Source organism: Phragmites australis, chromosome 8 (genome assembly GCF_958298935.1).
Source record: "Phragmites australis chromosome 8, lpPhrAust1.1, whole genome shotgun sequence".
In the NCBI taxonomy this organism is placed as follows: Eukaryota; Viridiplantae; Streptophyta; class Magnoliopsida; order Poales; family Poaceae; genus Phragmites; species Phragmites australis.
Genome location: NC_084928.1, coordinates 6,806,092 through 6,825,769, shown reverse-complemented (window position 1 = coordinate 6,825,769; position 19,678 = coordinate 6,806,092). Strand labels below are relative to the sequence as shown.

General features: G+C 40.9%; 1 protein-coding gene across 3 annotated transcripts; it reads left to right on the top strand.

Moving 5' to 3' along the window:
• Positions 1–403: 403 nt before the first annotated feature.
• LOC133926473 (kinesin-like protein KIN-7D, chloroplastic) lies at positions 404–17,839 on the top strand. Of its 3 annotated transcripts, XM_062372431.1 has the most exons (23): positions 408–769; positions 884–981; positions 1,461–1,550; positions 1,846–1,898; positions 2,388–2,453; positions 2,554–2,607; positions 3,595–3,654; positions 4,130–4,208; positions 4,980–5,047; positions 5,266–5,328; positions 5,772–5,876; positions 6,406–6,510; positions 6,590–6,697; positions 6,807–6,953; positions 7,157–7,339; positions 7,449–7,604; positions 7,889–8,104; positions 12,575–12,715; positions 12,794–12,898; positions 12,982–13,032; positions 13,529–13,576; positions 13,658–13,855; positions 16,875–17,839. In XM_062372431.1, exons 1-23 carry the CDS (start codon positions 603–605, stop codon positions 17,355–17,357), a joined length of 2,844 nt encoding a protein of 947 aa, XP_062228415.1. In that variant the 5' UTR covers positions 408–602; the 3' UTR covers positions 17,358–17,839. The 3 variants fall into 3 exon arrangements, with proteins under 3 accessions (XP_062228418.1, XP_062228417.1, XP_062228415.1); XM_062372433.1 differs by lacking the exon at positions 16,875–17,839 and having other exon boundaries at positions 406–769; positions 12,982–13,052; positions 13,658–13,734; XM_062372434.1 differs by lacking the exons at positions 12,794–12,898; positions 16,875–17,839 and having other exon boundaries at positions 404–769; positions 12,982–13,052; positions 13,658–13,734.
• The last annotated feature ends 1,839 nt before the right edge of the window (positions 17,840–19,678 follow it).

Here is a 19,678-nt window from a genome sequence, read left to right as displayed (position 1 = left end):
GTAGTAACAATAGGTATAGATAATAAAATTAATTTATTTTTGAGATTCTATGTATTCGTTGGACTAGTATTAGGAGGGGAATCAAACACATGTCACCCGATAGTGACTCCACACGTTAGTCTCGTCCCCTTCAGTGGCTAGTCATGCACCATGTTGCATCCTGTATCACGGAAAGAAATTTTATAGGATCAAATTCTTTAAAAGATCTCCTCTCTTAATACGATATATATTCTTATTTTTTTTATGTATCAACTGTTAGATAAAAAAAAAATATAGATCAGAATCTGATATCTTTCTACGAAAAGTCTATAGACTTCCTTCCCGCACCACGGCACCGCCGCAATGAAAAGAGGGCAGAAATCCGGCTGGAAAAATTAACCAAAAGGGGATTTCCTTCTGGAAACGGAGGAGCTTTTCACCCGCTCCCTCCCTCCCCGCATCGCTTCAAAGCCAAGGGAAAGCCGAGAGCCCAACGGAACCGAGTCGCACACGCGCCTCGCCTGCGCTTTTTCACCGATAGCCCAATGCAGCCTGCGCGCGCGCCAATGGCGAGCTCCTCCACGCCGACGCGCCTCTAGGTCTCGCCTGCGGCGGCGGTCGCCATGGCGTCGCGTCATTGGAATGCTTCTCCCGCGGTGGCGCCGGCGGGGAAGGACTCGCCGCAGCCTGCCTCGCCGACATCCCCTCCGCGGCCCGCGGCGGAGCTCCCGCTCGGCGCGCCGGAGGCCAAGGAGAGCGTCACTGTCACCGTCCGCTTCCGGCCTCTCAGGTTCGGTTCCGCTGCGCTGCACTTTGCTGCTATTTTGTTCGGTTAATCTGTTGGGTTCGGCTTTGGGCAATGCGGATTGATTATGGGTCGTTGTTTTGTATGTGTGTGTTGAAGCGCGCGGGAGATTCGGCAAGGGGAGGAGATCGCTTGGTACGCGGATGGCGACACCATCGTGCGGAGCGAGAAGAATCCCGGCATCGCGTACGCCTACGGTATGTGGCTGATCCGGTTTGGGGTTTTCAGGGGGGGGGGGGGGAGTGGATTGATCGCAATTGGTATTATCGCAGCATTATTATCTATAATGCTTGATTTGAAATTTGATGGGTTTCTAGTGGAAATGTGAGTCTGTGTGACAACTAGACTGCCAGTAGAACGAGTGATTAGTGAGTTTGGCTAGTGGGACTAACTGAATATTTGGTATTAGCAACGTGACATGTGAATGCATCGCTTGGGGGCGAGAATCGATAACTAGGTAACTAATTGTGGTTTTCTGCATAAATGTTTGAGGAGCTCGTTAAGGTTGATAACGATATTTCTCAATTTATGGTTTCAACAAGGATGACAATACTTAGATATCACATTATGGCTGCAAAAAGAACTCCAAAAAGAATGCATGTTGCTACAATGCTTGCTGGTTTTTTTTTTCAGTTAAATTTTCTTCACCAGAGGTTAATATGAAACTCATATCCAGATCGAGTCTTCGGACCAACTACAACAACACGTCATGTATATGATGCCGCAGCTCAGCATGCTGTTAGTGGTGCCATGGAGGGAATAAATGGTTTGAAGTTTTATTTTCTTGTTCACGTAGCGTTTTTCTTTTTCCTAAAAGTCTCTTATGATTACAAGAAATTGCTGCTTCTGGTTTGCGTTATTGTGTTTACATAATGTTTTGGATATCTTACGAACACCACTGAGGTCTGTGCAGTTGGTTTGAAGGACTTGCTGATTCATGAGAAAGTCAATTGATTTAAAAATAGTTTGTGGTAGTGAATTTTGGATGTCATTACACGTTTGTTGCATCTATCGTTCAATAATATTTTTTTGACAACATCCACTTCCTTTCACTGTCACAGGTACAATATTTGCATATGGAGTTACAAGCAGTGGCAAGACACATACAATGCATGTGGGAAACTTTAGCGATAAACTTGTACTAGATAATTTTAATTTTGTTGAGTTTACGAGTCTTATGATATTGGTAGGCTTGTGCTTTGAAGTGTACCTCACAATGGACACCATGCAAAAAAAAAACTTAGATATGATTTCAGCCTTTTGTTAAGATGTAGAGCTTGTTCTTGTAGCCTTAAACATGGGTGCAATTTAATGCTCTGTCTCCATTTCGCATATAAATCGGATACCCTGGCCTTATTGGCCTTTTGTTTCGTATGTAACATCATATGTGCTCAGCGCTCTCTTGTAGAGTTTTCTGCATGATAATCTAGTGACATGTCGTGCTACTTTTAACCCTTTCCTGAAACAAGATAGTTGCTGCCTTTTCCTTAAAGTATATCATTTGTATTGATAGCGGTTTTCTTTGCTAATTTTGAATGAACTGTAATGTGTACATGACCCAAAACATTTCTTACTTCCTTAATATACGCTTTTTTATGAGCAGGGAGATCAAAGTTCCCCAGGGATTATACCTTTGGCTGTGAAAGATGTATTTAGTATAATACAAGAGGTATTGTTTGGCATCCAGACCTTCAATCAAGTCTTTGGTTTGACATGATTGATGGATTACTCACTTGCATCTATACCCACGTTTTTTTTTTTTGTTGCAGACTCCAAATCGAGAGTTTCTGCTCCATGTATCATACTTGGAAATCTATAACGAGGTTTGCATTCCTTATTGTGCTTTTTTCCTGTGATCATCCTAGTGATATTGTAGGGAGGCTTTTGTGTTTGTACTCTGTGATTGTTTTTAAAGTTTTGCGAATCTAGCCAAAGTTCACTTTCCAAAATAAAGTGTATCAAAACTTGAACATTAGATTAATGCAGTTTTTACTTCTCTTATTGCTCATAGCTTTCCTGTACTCCAAAAAATCGTTTACTACTACCAAATCTGTGAAAAAGGGTTGGTAAAGATATTTCATTAATCACAGTACTAACAGAATTAGAAGCACAGATATACTGACAATACTGCTACTAATTTTACTGATCATTAGTACTAATCACAGTATTAACATGAATTAGAAGCACAGATATACTGACAATACAGCTAGTAAATTTACTGATAATTAGTACTCCTAGTAATTTCACTGGCTATGAGGCACTACTATCCAAGACCCACTCCCCATGTTTGGTAAATGAAAAGAACTGGGATGAGACAATAGGTCAACCTGACCCAACCTACTTGCATCCAACTAGCAAGACAGCAACGCCAACATCCCAATTTTGAAGAGGAAATGCTTATAACTTGTGAGAATATGAACCACCTTTTTTCACCATTCCAACCATGGAATGAGTAAACTACAGAAAAAAAAAATCAGCAAAGCTATCCACTGGCAGGGTCTTCAGTGAAAACTGTAACCCTTTTTCTAGTAAATCTTGTTGACCGGTTAGAAACTAATTGTAGTACCACAATTTGGTTACGGCAAGTATACAACCTTGCTGTTTGTGCCTGCCTTGTTTACTGATATTTTGATCAGATGGTAGGAGTTGCATATTTGTGATGCAGGCATGTGGAAAATATCTCTGAATGCCATTCTATTTATATGAACCCACTGACTTATATCTGCAGTTCATCAAGTAGTTAACTGATTGTATATGATTCTGGTCTGCCTTCTCTTTATTGTATTGATTGGGAAGCTCATTTATTATAGGTTGTCAACGATCTACTAAACCCTTCAGGGAAGAATTTACGAGTTAGGGAGGATCTTCAGGTACAAAATTTCTCCTTAAGTAATTGAGTCTTATACACGTAATAGTCTTGTCTTCGGTCTTCTTTACAATCTACCATCATGCACTCACACTTGTACAATGGTAAGTTCAAAAGTGTAATGTGATATTAATTAATTCTTCCAAACAGCTAAATTTGAACTAGCTACCATTGGGTTTTCTTGAGGACTACTACTGGTTGTTGGCTCCTGGGATTGCCTCTAAAAAAGTATTGTCCGTATGTCCACAAGGACCTAAGTTATTAGGTAGTGCTGTGCATGTTTAATAGGTTGCAACGCAAGCCATTTTTTCTTGTATTCAACATCGAGTTATTTTTTACAACGAGCTTGCTTAAGTTGTGGAGAGTTTTCCATATCTAGAAAATAACGATGGGTGCAGCTGAACATGAAAGGAATCTCGATGACTATGACATATAATTGTTTTGAACGATTGTTCATTATTTACCATTCATTATCTCAGGGAACATTTGTTGAGGGCATAAAAGAAGAAGTAGTGTTGTCTCCTGCACATGCTTTGTCCCTTATTGCAGCTGGAGAAGGTTATTTTTTTTCTTAATGTTTTAGTTTTTATTTATTTAAATATCCTGACTATCAGAATATGAGCCTTAAGGATTCATTTGTGAATTTTCCATGATTTAATGCCATGACCTTTTGGTTGCTGAGCCATAAGGATGTCTATGATAGCCAACTGCACCCTTTGCTAGGAAAAAGATGTGAGAATGTTTAATTATCTTACTGTAAATCCTTATCTAGTTGATAATACCTAATCCAATGGGGATCGATAGTGGAAAACAGGAATTTAGATATTATCTTTCCAGCCAATAAAGGATTTCTTGTAGCGTTTCTGCTCTTGCATATGTATACTTTTTTCATTACTTATGAATCAGTATGCTTTTAAACAAATGTAGAGAAGCATGAGTAGATTTTATAATTGGAAAAAAGTCCACTTCACTCGCTTGAAGGATCGCATAAGTTTTCTTAACTCCCTGAAGTATTGCAATGGGTCATTTTCCTTAATTTTGGATGTAGAGTTATGTCTTGTCCTGACATTCATTATTGAAGGTAAGACCTCTTGGTGCTAAGTTATAAACCGAAACTGCTTGTAAGTGTTTAGCTACATGAATTCCCAGCTATATATTGAAGAGACATGTCGGATTGATTTGCATTTCCCTAAATGCACCTTGATATATGCCAAACTACTTTTGTTAGTATATGATACTTCAGACTTTGATGGTTGCCACATTTTTGTTTTTGAAGTTAAGAGCACTTGATCAATGTACTTAGAGTTTATGTGTTTGTTCCACTTTCAGAGCATAGACATGTTGGATCCACTAACTTCAATCTGCTAAGCAGCAGAAGCCATACAATTTTCACACTGGTAATGAGGAATTAAGGTTTTCATGTTCATAGAGTAAATCTATTTCTGTATGTTTTTCTACTTTAATTTATGTATCACACTTTTGTTTGGTGCATAAAAGATCTACATTGAGATTAATGGATAGAAGGCAGCATCTTGTTGAATCTATGGGACTAAAGTACCTGCATTTAACAGTGTGAGTGCATATCTAACACTACTTAGTTTACTGTTTCATGCAGACAATAGAGAGCAGCCCCTGCGGTGAGTCTAGCGAAGGGGAACCAGTTACCTTCTCACAGCTGGTGGGATAATGTACTTTTTTCCTTTTTGTTTCTTTTAGTCTATTCCTCAGCCTTACCACTGTAACTGATTCCAGATATATTACTCATCCGCGTTCTATTTACACTTGGAACTTTTTCTTTGTCCATTCATCTTCCACTATAATTGTTTATTAAAAGAAACTCGACCACGGGGAGAAGACATCCCCTGATATTGTTTTAAGAGAGGGGAGTATCGAACCCTTTAGGGAGGTACTCACACTACCAACAGGTTCAAGCCTGGGTGGGCGGCCTCTCAACCGGAGGCTCTACCAACCGAGCTATCGCTCGGCTCTCATAATTGTTTCTTGATATAGGACACATCTGCATTTCGTTTACACCTGGCGTCATTTGTTGCATCATCTGAACTTCCATGTCTTCATGCAGCCAAAATACGTTGGTTTCTTAGTTTTTTTGCTCATTTGCAGAACCTCATCGATCTGGCAGGTTCCGAGAGTTCAAGGGCTGAAACTACAGGAGTATGCCGGAAGGAAGGATCTTATATCAATAAAAGCTTACTGACCCTTGGGACGGTGGGCCTCATTCTTTAATCAGTATAAAATTATGCATCCCTATAATGTCACCATTAGTGCTGTGCAGTAGATGCTGTGTTCATGCAATCATTCTTTAAGATTCTGTAAAACCATTCATGCTGCTGCCTATGCATTATTTGTGTAGATTGTGCATGCAAGAGGTTGCTTTTTTTCACTTTAATATTGCATAGTTTAACCAAAAAAGAGATCACTGAAAGTCTTAAATATGTGGATGCATACCATTATCCAAACTCCCGAAGCCAAAGAATGACATCCATGTATGCAATATTGCTTTTTCCACTGAGCAGAGACATTTGTAAGCATGGAGAAAACTATTGAAACTTGTGAGAAAAAAGAGAGTTCCATGAATGTTTCTGTTTCATGTGATTTGTTAATGCTTGTTTACCCTATGATTTTTGGCCAATCTATTAACCTGAGTTTAGTTTTTGTCTTCATCTATTGCAAGAAGTTGGTCAGCCATGTGCTTTTGTATTGTTTTCGTTAAAAGAAGTTAGTTTGCATATTTCAGGTGATATCAAAACTGACTGATGGAAAAGCTACACATGTTCCATTTCGAGATTCGAAATTAACACGGTTGCTACAGTCATCCTTAAGTGGTCAAGGACGTGTTTCTGTAAGTTAGTTCTCAGAGTACTGCTTAGAATTAGTTATTATTGTCTCAAGCATTTGCATTTTGACATCTTTTTGTGCAGCTAATATGCACCGTTACTCCAGCGTCAAGCAACTCAGAAGAGACTCATAACACATTAAAATTTGCCAACCGTGCGAAACATATTGAGATCCAAGCATCGCAAAACAAGGTGTGTCTGCATATTTGTTTAGCATATTCTTTCTTGCGACTTATTACCCTACAAGATATTATTTTGTATCTCTGACTCATTATTTGTGACTTGCAATCATGGTTTGTAGATTATGGATGAGAAATCTTTAATAAAGAAGTACCAAAATGAAATTCGCCAATTGAAGGAAGAGCTAGACCAACTGAAAAGGGGTATACTTACTGGCACTCCTTCAAAAGATGCTGCAGAAGACAATGTCATTCTTTGGAAACAGAAGGTGACTGGTTTTTAATGCATTGCATTTTCGCATTCTGTTGCCTTTCACTTTATTTATAATCTTTGAAGGAAATATTACCATATCTGTTGCCACTACCTGGGTGCATTATGCCTTTAGTATTATTACCTGATGCTGCATGATCGCTTCATTGCTTCATTGGTGGATCCTAAGTTCCTAACCAACGTTCCTCATCGCTTAAAAAGCTAGAAGATGGTAATGTCAAACTTCAATCTAGACTGGAACAAGAAGAAGAAGCTAAAGCTGCATTGCTTGAGAGGATACAACGTCTAACAAAGCTAATCCTGGTTTCCACAAAAGCAACTCAGACTCCTAGATTGTCCCAACGTCCTGGCCCAAGGAGAAGACATTCTTTTGGTGAAGAAGAGGTGTGATTATTAAGATAACAATACTAAACTTTGTAATGTGTCAGATTGCATTTATCTATTCATTAGTTTTAGTGAATTAATTTTCTAAGTTTATCTGCTAAAACTGCAGCTGGCATATCTCCCACATAGAAGGCGAGATATCATATTGGAGGGTGAAAGCAATGATTTATTCGTTCCTATGGAAGGATTTGATGAAACACTTGAAGTTTCTTCCAAAGGGGAGAAGAAGAATCGCAAAGGGCTCCTTAACTGGTTCAAACTTCGGGTATACAAATCAGACACTGTACAATCCACTGCATTGGTAATTTCAGTATAGCAATATTAACCATGACATGTAGCCTTTCACCTGATAGCCGACATGCCATACTGGCATACTGCCATGGCCTAATAGGTGACACCATCTGTTGCTAATGAAGATTTAATTTTAATGTAAATTTTTTAAGTGTGTTAAATTTATGGAACTAGAATAGAAAAAGTAAGCAGGTCGCATGTTTTTTTGTATATAGAACTCTGCTGCTTACTGACCTTTACATGATGAACTGTATCCAGAAACATGATGGTGGCTCTGCTGCTCAGACAAGCTCGGATGGTGACCAGAGGAAAGCATTCGCTGCCCCTTCGACACCCTCAGAGAATGGAATTAATTTTCCATCAGAACAAGGGATGTCTAATTCTTTGCTTGCTGAGAACGTATCAACTGATATGTTGAGTGTTTACCATGACGAATTTCATTCTGATAGCCTTCCTGGAGAAGAAGCTCCTGTGGTACGAGATATGAGCACATCTTTTCTTTTTATTTATTCTACTACACATCTAATAGGAACCAATGCATGACACATAAATATTCTGGAAAGTTAACAATGTGAAAAGTCAATGGGGCTAAAACAACACTGCATTTAAGGTTTTAAGGTTTTGAATCTACCTAAGACATTTCTTTTTCAGAAGCTACCATTAGTAGTTTATCTAACGCCTCAAATAATTTATATCATTAGGGACACCCAAATAAAAATTTGAGTTGCCGTCTAGAATGAATTTTCAGTGGATAGCTGTCAATATGGAAGTAGGCACATGCATATCGAATTGGAAACATGCTGCTAAGATTTCCTCTTTCTACAATCAGAAAATTTGTTCATATTTTTTTTTGGAAAAGAGAAGCTTTATTAACTCTCATAATCACATTAAGATGATACAACATCCAAGAGTTCACCCCTGGCTTCTGCATAAGAATGCACACAACCAAGCAAAAAAATCAAGAACAAAGCTAAAACAAAAGAGAACATGTCTTCAAAGAGTCGATTGTAGGGTGGAGCTTCAATGCGAAGATTAGAGCTCCACCCAAACCAGGTAAAGAGCTCCCTATCCGCTCACTCCAAGTGTGCATATCCAGATGTAATAAACTGATGATGTTTCTATCGTTGCTGTTAAGATTGTATAGATGGACAAATGATAGATGATTACATTGAGGCCCAATGGGCACTATATGTAGAGGTGGATGGGGGGACCCTAGACTAGGGGATGACTCTTATACCCTTAACCCCCCACCAAATGCAACGTGAATGCAATGACGTTGCATTTGAAGAGTTGACACTAAGCGCTAGACTTAAAAAAAATGACACATTGAAGTCCGATATTGAAGATGTCGTCGAAGCGTGCAACTTTTGAACAATGTCAATGTAAAACAAATGATATTAAGTTTGTATAGATTGACAAATGATGGATTTTGCGACGGCACACGACAAAGGGCGGCGACGGACGGTGATGAAGAGCAGGTTACGAAGGATGACCTGTTGTGTTGTGACAAAAGTCGCAACTGCTCCAATCTCAGCGGGCAGGAGCAGGGGAATGAACTTCTACTGCTCCAATCCCGGTGGCTCTTTACCTAAAGGTAAAGAGCTCCCTGACCGCTTACTCTAAGTGTGCACATCCAGATGTAATAAACTGACGATGTTCCTGTCGTTGCTGTTAAGATTGTATAGATGGACAAATAATAGATGATTACATTGAGGCCAATGTGCACTATATATAGAGGTGGATAGGGGGACCCTAGACTAGGAGATGACTCTTATACCCTTGACTATTATACCCTTAACACCCCTCCTCCCCAAATTCAACGTGAATGCGATGACGTTGCATTTGAAGAGTTGACACTAGGCACTAGACTTTAAAAAAAATGATACACTGAAGTCCGATATTGAAGATGTCGTCGAACATGCAACTCTTGAACAATGTCGATGCAGAACAAATGATGTTAAGTTTGTATAGATTGACAAATGATCGATTCTGCGACATCACACAACAAAGGGTGGCCACGGACGACGATGAAGAGCAGGTGACAAAGGATGACCTGTTGTGCCATGACGGAAGGCGCAACTGCTCCAATCCCAGTGAGCAGGAGCAGGGGAACAAACTTCTACTGCTCAAATCCCGGTGGCTAGACTGCTCCTCTCCTGAGCAGTGGTATAGATCGACGACCGGTGGAACAGATCAAAGATAGTGGATGACGGCAGACCTGAAGGCCGGAGACACCATGACCTGTGGTAGATCCATGATGGCGGAGACGGGTGCGATGGCAGAGCAGAACGGTGGGGCCACAAAGAGCGACGGCAGATCCGACCTCATTGCTCCGCGACGGACAAGCGGCAGAGGCTCCACGAGCGATGGACAGTCGGTAGCGGCACATCGCTGGCTGCGGAGACCATGTAGACGATGAGAGGCTGCCAGATCTGTCCACAAGGAGATCAAGCGACGCCGAACAGACGGATGCAGGCCAGTGGCGACGAGGACAAGGGACAGGTGACGTAGCGGACTACGATGGCAGGCGACGATAGGGCGGGACAGATCCGGCACGACAGTGCCGGATAGGCATGCAGAAGGGGTGCGATGGGCGACGTCGGAGCAGAGTTGCGCGACGACGCGGTCGACGACGGTGATCCACGACGGCGGACGGTCGGAGCAGAGGGTCGTGATGAGCGGACGACGGCACCACAACGGATGAACGGTGGCAAACAGGTGGCGCAGAGGGCCACGACAGTTCTGCAGTCCCGCGGTGGCCGGATCCCATCGCGCAGGCAACAAGTAGGATGGATCCAGCGGAGAAGATGCACCGGCAGCGGATTGGTGTGCGATGTGCTCGACGGTGGACACATGAGGATGTACGACGGACGAGGATCCGCGAAGGGAACGGACAAACGGGTGCAACTACAATGGTGGATGCGACCATGGCGGGCGGAGAGTGCGGAGAAGCGACAAGCAGATGACTGACGAGGAACAATGGTGACGAGAGAAAGAAACATGTGGCTGAGAGAGAGAATGGATCGATCTAACCTAACCCTAACCAGGCTTTGATGCTATGTTAAGATTGTATAGATGGACAAATGATAGATGATTGCATTGAGACCCAATGAGCACTATATATAGAGGTGGATGAGGGGACCATAGACTAGGAGATAACTCTTATACTGACTATTATGCCCTTAACAGTTGCATCACCGACCATGTACGGAGCAAATATGTACACATAAAAATAACCTGCAAAGGAGAAACATGCTTTCGTTTATTAAAGACAATGTCGTTCCTGCATAACCATAGCGACCAACAAAAAGAGGTCGCCGCCACCAGAATATTAGCTATCAAATTTTTACTAAGACCACTTAGCTAAGTTCTAAACATGCTTGGTGCACTTCGTGGTTGGTAAAGATTTGTTGCCATCTGAACTATAAACCATGGAACGAGCGAAGCGACAATCAAAGAAGATATGCTTAATTGTCTCTGGTTTGTGACAAAAGCAGCACTTCTGATTGCCTTGCCATTTTCTTTTAGATAGGTTATCCTTTGTTAGTAGCACACATTTGTGTAGTATCAAACGAAGATCTTAATTTTTAATGGAAATCTTAGTTTCCACATTTGTTTATATTGGATAGGTTGTGTTAGATAAATATATTTCTATGTGTAATATCCTCAGACTATATGGGGTTTCTTGCATATTGTGACCTATACATGTGTATATATTAGCCTAGGACCTTCAGGGAATACAAGTTGCTATTCCTAACAGGTTGATCGCTATGAACGAGGGCTCTATAGAGTGAGTTGACAGTGAATCTTCCCGATTGGTTTAAGTTCTATCGAAACTCATCTCGTTCTTCTGTCATGTTAATGTTTGTAAGGCGAGAAAGGAGATCATTCTACAAAATTTGTTTTGGGCCAATCTGGTCCCTTCTAAAGATGATTCTTGGTGGTAAAGCCTATAAAACGGTAGCCATCATATCTTGTTTGTCGAACTATGTTATATAGGTCTGGATATTGGTCTCTTAACGACGAATTGCCTAACCAATTATCTTCCTAAAATTTGATTTCTGACCCATCTTTAATATGAATGGAGCCATATCGGAACAGGGTATGCTTTACTTTCAATCACCTGGTTTCCCCTCTATTTGTATAAGTGGTTTAGATCCCTGATATTAGTTTCAAAGGAGGTCCTACCACACCCCCTCTTCAGTGAGTAGTTTGTACAACTATTTGCAGAGGAGAGCAGTGTTTTGGATGTCTAGATCTAGAATCCTTAAACCCCCTTGTTCTTTGGGTTGGCATAGAACTTCTCATTTAGCCAAGCGGTATTTCCTTTTTGTGACTATCACTTTGCCATTAAACATGGATCGAAAGTAGTCAAGTCTTTTTAGAACTCCTCTTGGAATTAAGAAATATGACAACATGTATGTGGGAAGGCTTCTTAGAGTTGAGTTAAGAAGGACGAGCCTGCCCCCCGATGTTAAGTATTTGTCCTTCCAGCTGCTTAGTCTTTTTTCAAAACGCTCTTATACTTCTTTCTAGTCTATATTTATTAACTTACGATAATGTATCGGGATCCCTAGATAGCGCAGGGGTAGCTTACCCTTAGCGCATCCAAAGATATCCATATATTGTTCAGCATGATCCTTTTCCTCGCCAAAGAAGAAAAATTCGCTTTTGTAAAAGTTTATTTTTAGGCCATATAGTTGTTCAAATGCGCATAGCGATAGCTTTAAGTTTTTCGCTTTTTTTGAGGTCATGCTCCATAAAAAAGATTGTGTCGTCGGCATATTGAAGGATTAAAAGCCCATTATCTACCAGGTGGGGCATTTGTGCATATAAAGTATGCTAGATCTTGATCAATTAATGGGTACAAATAGCTTAGATTCTTGTGAGTAGATAGACTATACAAATTGCGATGACAGCATCTGATACATGTCATGGTGACAGGTCAGCAGAAAAACCACAGATCATGTTGATCTTTTGAGACAACAATTGAAGATCTTGTTAGGAGAGGTTGCACTCCATACAAGTGTTCTAAAGCGCCTCACAGAGGAAGCTGGAAGAAGCACAATGAATGGACATATTGAGGTAATCTCCCTTCATGCACTTTCCGTTTCATTATGCTATTATAGGTGTTTTGTTTTTGAAAAACTGTACTTTATATAGATGGAAATGAAGAAAGTCAATGAAGAGATTAAGGGCAAGCAGCAGCGGATAGCATATTTAGAAATGCAGATTAAGGGGAAGTTTTATCAGTTAGAACGTCCACTGGTAGTATTATCTGCAGTCAATTGGTTTTCAACTATTTTTTTCTCTGAAGTGATACATATCAAACTGTTGCAATGATTTTGCAGTCTCACGCAGAGCTACTGGAGCAACTCAATGAGAAAGCCTTTGAACTTGAGGTGCAGAAATTCTCTGCAGAGTATGCATTTTCTTATATATGTTTAAACTTGTATTTATTAGAAAAATGGAATCAGGACGAAAATAAGGTCTTTTCAAGAATAAGCTTTCCATCTTGCATATAGGGTAATAACATATAGAGAAACTAATATAATGTATAGTGGTCCACCCCTTGTTTGTGATGAACCTGGAAGTGGAGGCAAAGGAATCAGAGTACAGACTATGAGTAGAAAACGAAAGCTCCCAAATGCTTCCATGGGAGCACTATTATAGTGGAGAGGGAGCGGGACATTCTCATTATTGCCTTCCACACGCAACTAATGGAAGGGTATTTAAGGTAATTTTCCCCTTAAGTGCAGCGTCATGGTCCAAAAGTTTCCCTAATCTCATGGGGTAGCGAACTGGGGATATCCTACAACAATATTGTTTCTGCATTGTTTGTGTGCCATTTTAAGATTATGCGTCTATTTGTAAAAGTTATTTTTGTATTTACTGCAGGTGAATACAGCAGATAACAGAATATTGCAAGACCAGTTAAAGCAAAAGGTAACAATTTGATTGTAAGTTAAGTTAAACAAAGGCGGAAAGTCCCAATCTTATGTCTGTTACGAATTGTCTTGTTATCAGGGAAGCGAGTACCAGGAATTACAAGAAACAGTTGCGCACTTGCAAGAACAGCTTTCCCAAGCTCTTGAAGCTAATGATTTATTGTCAGAAAGCATCATATTTCAGCAGAACACAAGTTGTGAAATTGGATCACAAGTTCACGAAGGAAATCCATCATCTATAGATGTCTCTGATGAACTGCTGCAAAAAGCACAGCAGGTTTGCCTTTTCTCTGTACTAAAGTCCAAAATTATTTCAGTTAACTGCAGTGTTTTTGTTGTGCTAGATTTGAGGAATTTCTATTGGTCAGATGTGAGAGGGTTAATCTTTTGAGTTTTGACATGTAACTATTAGATAAATATATTGCTCTGTTCCCCAAATTATAAGGGGTTCTTTGCATATTGTCAATGTGTATATATATTGGCTCAGGGTCTCTAGAAAATATAAGTTGCTATTCCTAACATGGTATTAGAGCTAGTTTTTTAGACGCCGCAACTCGTCCATATAGCCTCTCCACTCTCGTACAGATCGATCTACAATCCCGTCGGTATGTACTGTTCTCCCAACACTCAGCAACCTTCCTTGGCCTCCTGGCGCTTGGCCCCGCCTCCTCCCGTCCATCGCCTCCGTCTCTCGGCACTCAGCCGCCCGCCTCCACCTCCTAGCGCTCGGCCACGCTGGTGCTGGGCGATTCGGCTACCACCCTAAGCGAATCGGTCGGCTCCTTCGCTCTCTCCCTGCTACGCCAGCCCATCGCGCCTACCCCTCCACGCCGCCCCACTTGGACAGATTCAGTCACCGCCGACCTGTGCGTCTGCCGTCGATTCTCCCTGCGCCGCCGACCCATATTGTGCCCCTCCGAAGATTGAATCGACTCCCGTGCCGTTCGTGCCGTTGCATCTCTGATTGACCGCCCACGGGTTCGCCCAGACTCGGCGGGTTCTCTGTTCTTCTCAGAACGAGGATTAGACATTAGGCAAAAAAAAAGCGATGCAACAACACGCCGCTTCTTTTGCACTTTCGCCATCGCTTGTTGCTATTTGCTTGCGCGCTCGCTGCTTCTTTTGTGCTCTCACCATTGACCGCCGCTTCTTCTTTGCACTCTCGTCGTCGTTTGTCACTTCTTCAGGATGTCTTTGAGCACCATTTCAGTTCCTCGGTGATGTTTGATGGCGCCAACTACCAGGACTTCACGTAGCATATGCACATTCATATGCAGGGGTTTCATCTTTGGGGAGTTCTCTCTGGTGATGTCCCTTTTCCGCCTTCCCTTGAGCTTACGATAGAGCCCCTGCAATCGTCTGTCGATAAAGGATACAAATCAGCTATTGACGTCGCCACCGCTTCCTATGAGAAGATTTTCTCTCCCTATCAGGAAACTTTGGAGCTCTACTATAATCGGTTGTCTGACTATGCTCAGTGGATGGATGATGATACTCGTGCTGCGTCTATTCTGGTTATTCTGGTTGCTATTGTGGAGCCTAGGATTTCTCTAAGATTGTTGGTTTCTCTACTACCTTTCAGATGTTAACTCATCTTCGTCAGACCTATAAGCCTTCTAGGGATGCTCTCTATGTGTTTGTTGTTCGCCAGGAGCAGCCTCCTCAGCAGGATGATGCCACAGTTGATGTGTTCTATGCTCAGATGTTGGCTGTGTGGTCTCAGTTGGACTCTCTTTGTGTTGCTGGTTGTCTCTCAGCTTGATGTCAAGAATGTCTCTCTTAATAGTGAGTTGCATGAGAAGGTCTACATACACCCACGGTCAGGGTATTCTGTTCTTGAGGGCATGGTTTGTTGTCTCCTTCGCTCTCTTTATGGCCTTAAGCAAGCCCTCGAGTCTGGTTTGAGCGTTTTTTTTCTGTGATCATTGCTACTGGTTTTTCTATTAGTGCTCGTGACCATGCGCTCTTTGTTCACACTTCCTCCTACGGTTGGGCTCTTCTTATCTTGTATGTTGATGACATGATTATTATAGGAGATTATTATGAGTATATTACCTTGGTGAAGGCTCGTCTCAATGATCAGTTTCTTATATTCGATCTTGGTCCTCTTCGCTATTTTCTTAGGATTGAGATCTCTTCTACTTCTGAGGGCTTCTTTCTGTCCCAAAAGAAGTATATTCAGGATTTTCATCGCGCTTCTCTCACTGATGAGTGCACTGTTAAGACTCCTATGAAGCTTAATCTTTAGCTTCGGTCCGCTAATGGTGAGCCTCTTGTGGATCTTACTTGCTACTGTTATCTAATTGAGAGTCTTGTTTAACTTGGTGTCACTCGTCCTGATATTTCTCATGCGGTGCACATCCTTAGCCAATTTATTTCTGCTCCCACTCAGCTCCACTATAGTCATCTCTTGCGTGTTTTGCGCTATCTTCATGGGACTATCTCTCCTCGTCTTTTCTTTCTACACTCTAACTTTTTATAGCTTCGTACTTATTCTGATGCTACTTAGGCTAGTGATCCTTCTGATAGCCGATCTATTTCTGCCTACTATATTTTTCTGGGTGGTTCTCTTATTGCTTGGAAAACTAAAAAATAGAATGTTGTTTCTTGTTCTAGTGCAGAGGCTAAGTTGCGAGACATGGTATTGTTGACAGCAGAGCTTAGTTTACAATGGTTACTTGAGACTTTTGGTGTTTCTTTTTTTGCACCTATTCCTCTTTACTCAGACAGTATATGTGCTATCAATATTGCTCGGGATCCGGTGAAGCATGAGCTCACCAAGCATATTGGTGTTGATGCTTCTTACACACAGACACAAGTACAAGATGAGGTGATTGCTTTTCAATAGGTTCTTTTTGAGTTTCAGTTGGCTAATTTCTTCATGAAAGCACAGAGTACAGGCCATCACAGGTTATATCTTTCTAAACTCAGTGTGGTTGATCCCCATGAGTTTGAAAGGAGTGTTAGATAAATATACTACTCTGTGTAACATCCCAAACTATTAGGAATTCTTTGCATATTGTCATCTATACATGTGTACATATACTGGCCCAGAGCTTGTAGGGAATACAAGTTGTTATTCCTAGCCGTAACTAGCCCAATTTGTATGTGTTGCTAATGGAATGCTGTAGCCAGGTATTTGGCACATAAAATCGGATTTGTACTGCTTCTTATGATAAGAATTGTTTAAGATGCTGCTAATGTAATTCTACCTGCCACATTTTTTTTTTGGGGTATCTCGACTGATTGTTGACCAAAATATACATGCTCTTATTTTACTTTTGTTCTCTCTTCAGTCAGAGATTAATGAACTGAAGCAAAGATTGCATGAGCTCACTGAAGCCAAAGATCAACTAGAGGCCCGTAATCAGAAGCTGCAAGAGGAAAGTATGTACGCGAAAGGCCTGGCCTCAGCTGCAGGCGTTGAACTGAAAGCACTGTCTGGAGAGGTCACCAAACTCATGAACCACAATGAGAGGCTTGCTAGTGAGTTGGCATCAGCAAGAAATTCAACTCGACGACGTGCAAGCAATGGTCCAAGGGTTGCTAGGAGGGGTAGCCATATCGAACGGTATGAGCCAGCTAGCAGAAGAGACATTCATGGTATCTACGAGAGAGAACAGGCTCTGGAAATCATGCTTATGGAGAAGGACCAAAGAGAGGCGGAACTCCAGAAGAAAATCGAGGAGTCGAAGCAGAAGGAAGCCTTCCTGGAAGGAGAGCTTGCGAATGTGTGGGTTCTAGTGGCGAAATTGAAGAAGACTCAGGGGATTGACTAAGATGATATGGATGCCAAATTTAACAGATCATGACACTGGAAAGGATCATTGTAGAAAACAATTGTCTGATCATCTCAGCTTCGGCATTGCACTTTGCTTGGGTGTGGGGGTTCTGCCCCAGTGCGAATCAGTGTATATGACTGTAATTAGTTGTATCAGAATCAGTGTGTTGTATATATCAATTAGGGTTATGACTTCGTTCTGAGGATTGTCATGCCGGTCTGGTTTGTCGAGGGCTTTCAACCATTTCGACTACAGTTTGTCCGGTTGAAACAAACGGAAGTCTGATGATGCCTCCAAAGCAAATGCTGAATGTGAATATGCTGGTACTGTGTGATGAAACAAATAGTTGGTGGGCCATCTTGCCTCTTTTTTTAATCATCTCTTTCCTTTGGGCTGCATAATACAATAACCACGCTTGGATGTTATGCCCATGTGATATTGTGATTTGACATTCAGTTTCTTTGTAATGGTAACAATGCGCGCACGATATAATTTCTGAAGATTTCTATGATGATTGTATGGTCAGAATGCTATCTCTTATTATCGTAACAGGCTACACCGGTGCCGAAATTTCTATGGCACTGCTCTGCCCTTAAAAATAAGAGGGTACGAGCAATGGCTTGATAAATTTCATTTATATGACCCAGATTTTCTCCATGTGTACAGGGACTGACTCGTGCAAAGTACAGCGCCGAGCGTCAGCACGTATATAAATGCATTTGGACAAAAGATCCGCGCTGCACTGTGAGAGTTTTTCTTTGGCACGCCTCGTGGTTGACCTGGGCATCTGACGATCATGTCTTGTACTAACATCTTGGCCAGGACCCGAGTACCGGCCCTGGCGCCTTGCAGTTGCAGTACCTGGCGGAGAAAATTCCACTAACTCTTACTCATGCATAAGCTGTGAAGACAGTTTATTTATGTTAAAATTTGTATTAAAAATATAATGATAAAATTATAAGGTAGATAAAAGAATTAATAGATAAATAGATATCAAGTGGAAGAGATGAACAAACGAGATAACATGTGTATCCATACCATCTTATGAGTTACTTTTCTTGCAGTATTATAGTAAAAAGCAAGACGAAGACAAGCATAAAGTGACAGTAACTACAAACTCCTGCCAATTAGTTACGGAAAGGAATACCCTTTCCGCTAAAAATAAAATGTTTGTAAAGTTAGAAGCGTTCTCACCTCCCGTGGGAGGCCGCATAACTTTATTTATATGACGGGAAGAACCCCAACATGGTTTATACATGGTAGGATTACAACAGAATATCTCTAAGAAAAGCAAATAATACATAAGATGATATACTACCAAATATACAACTTATTCTATATACATTCTAATAGTCCTTCTCAATCACAACTTAACCAAATTGAGATTGCATATAAATTCATGAAGATCCCGCACTGGAAGAGCTTTTGTAAAACCATCTGCAACTTGATCTCTGGAAGTGATAAACCGAATATCTAACATTCTTTGTGCAACTTTTTCTCTCACAAAATGATAATCAATCTCAATATGTTTAGTTCTTATATGGAAAATAGGATTTGCTGAGAGATATGTTGCCCCTAAGTTATCACACCATAGATAAGGTACTTGACTTTGATGAATTCCAAGTTTAGTAAGCATCGATTGAACCCAAATAATTTTTACCGTTGCATTAGCCAATGCTTTATACTCAACATCTGTATTTGATCTTGATATTGTGAGCTGCTTTCTAGCACTCCAAGAAATTAAATTTGGTCCAAAGAATACTGCAAACCCACTAGTTGATCTTCTATCATCTAAACAGCCTACCCAGTCCACATATGAAAAAGCACTTATCAAAGTAGACATTGATCCTCTAATTTTCAAGCCAATATTTACAGAACCTCTAATATATCTAAGAATCCTCTTGACTGCAGTCCAATGCGCCATAGTAGGAGCATGAAGATATTGACAGACTTTATTTACTGAAAAAGACAAATCTGGTCTAGTCAAAGTTAAATATTGAAGTGCTCCTACTATACTTCGATACTTTGTGCTATCATCAGGGCCAAGAGGATCACCATCCTAGGTAGAGAGTTTTTCTAAGGTAGATAGGGGTGTAGAAGAGACTTTGCACTCTTCCATCCCTACACGAGACAAAATCTCCATTGCATATTTTCCTTGATTAAAAAATATCCCATCAGAAGTTTTCTTGACCTCAATTCCTAGAAAGAAGTGCAAGTCTCCCAAATCCTTGAGTGCAAAATTAGTATTTACATCCTTGAGCAATGCCGATAAAGCCTAACCAGATGAACTAGTCACAATAATATCACCAACATAAATA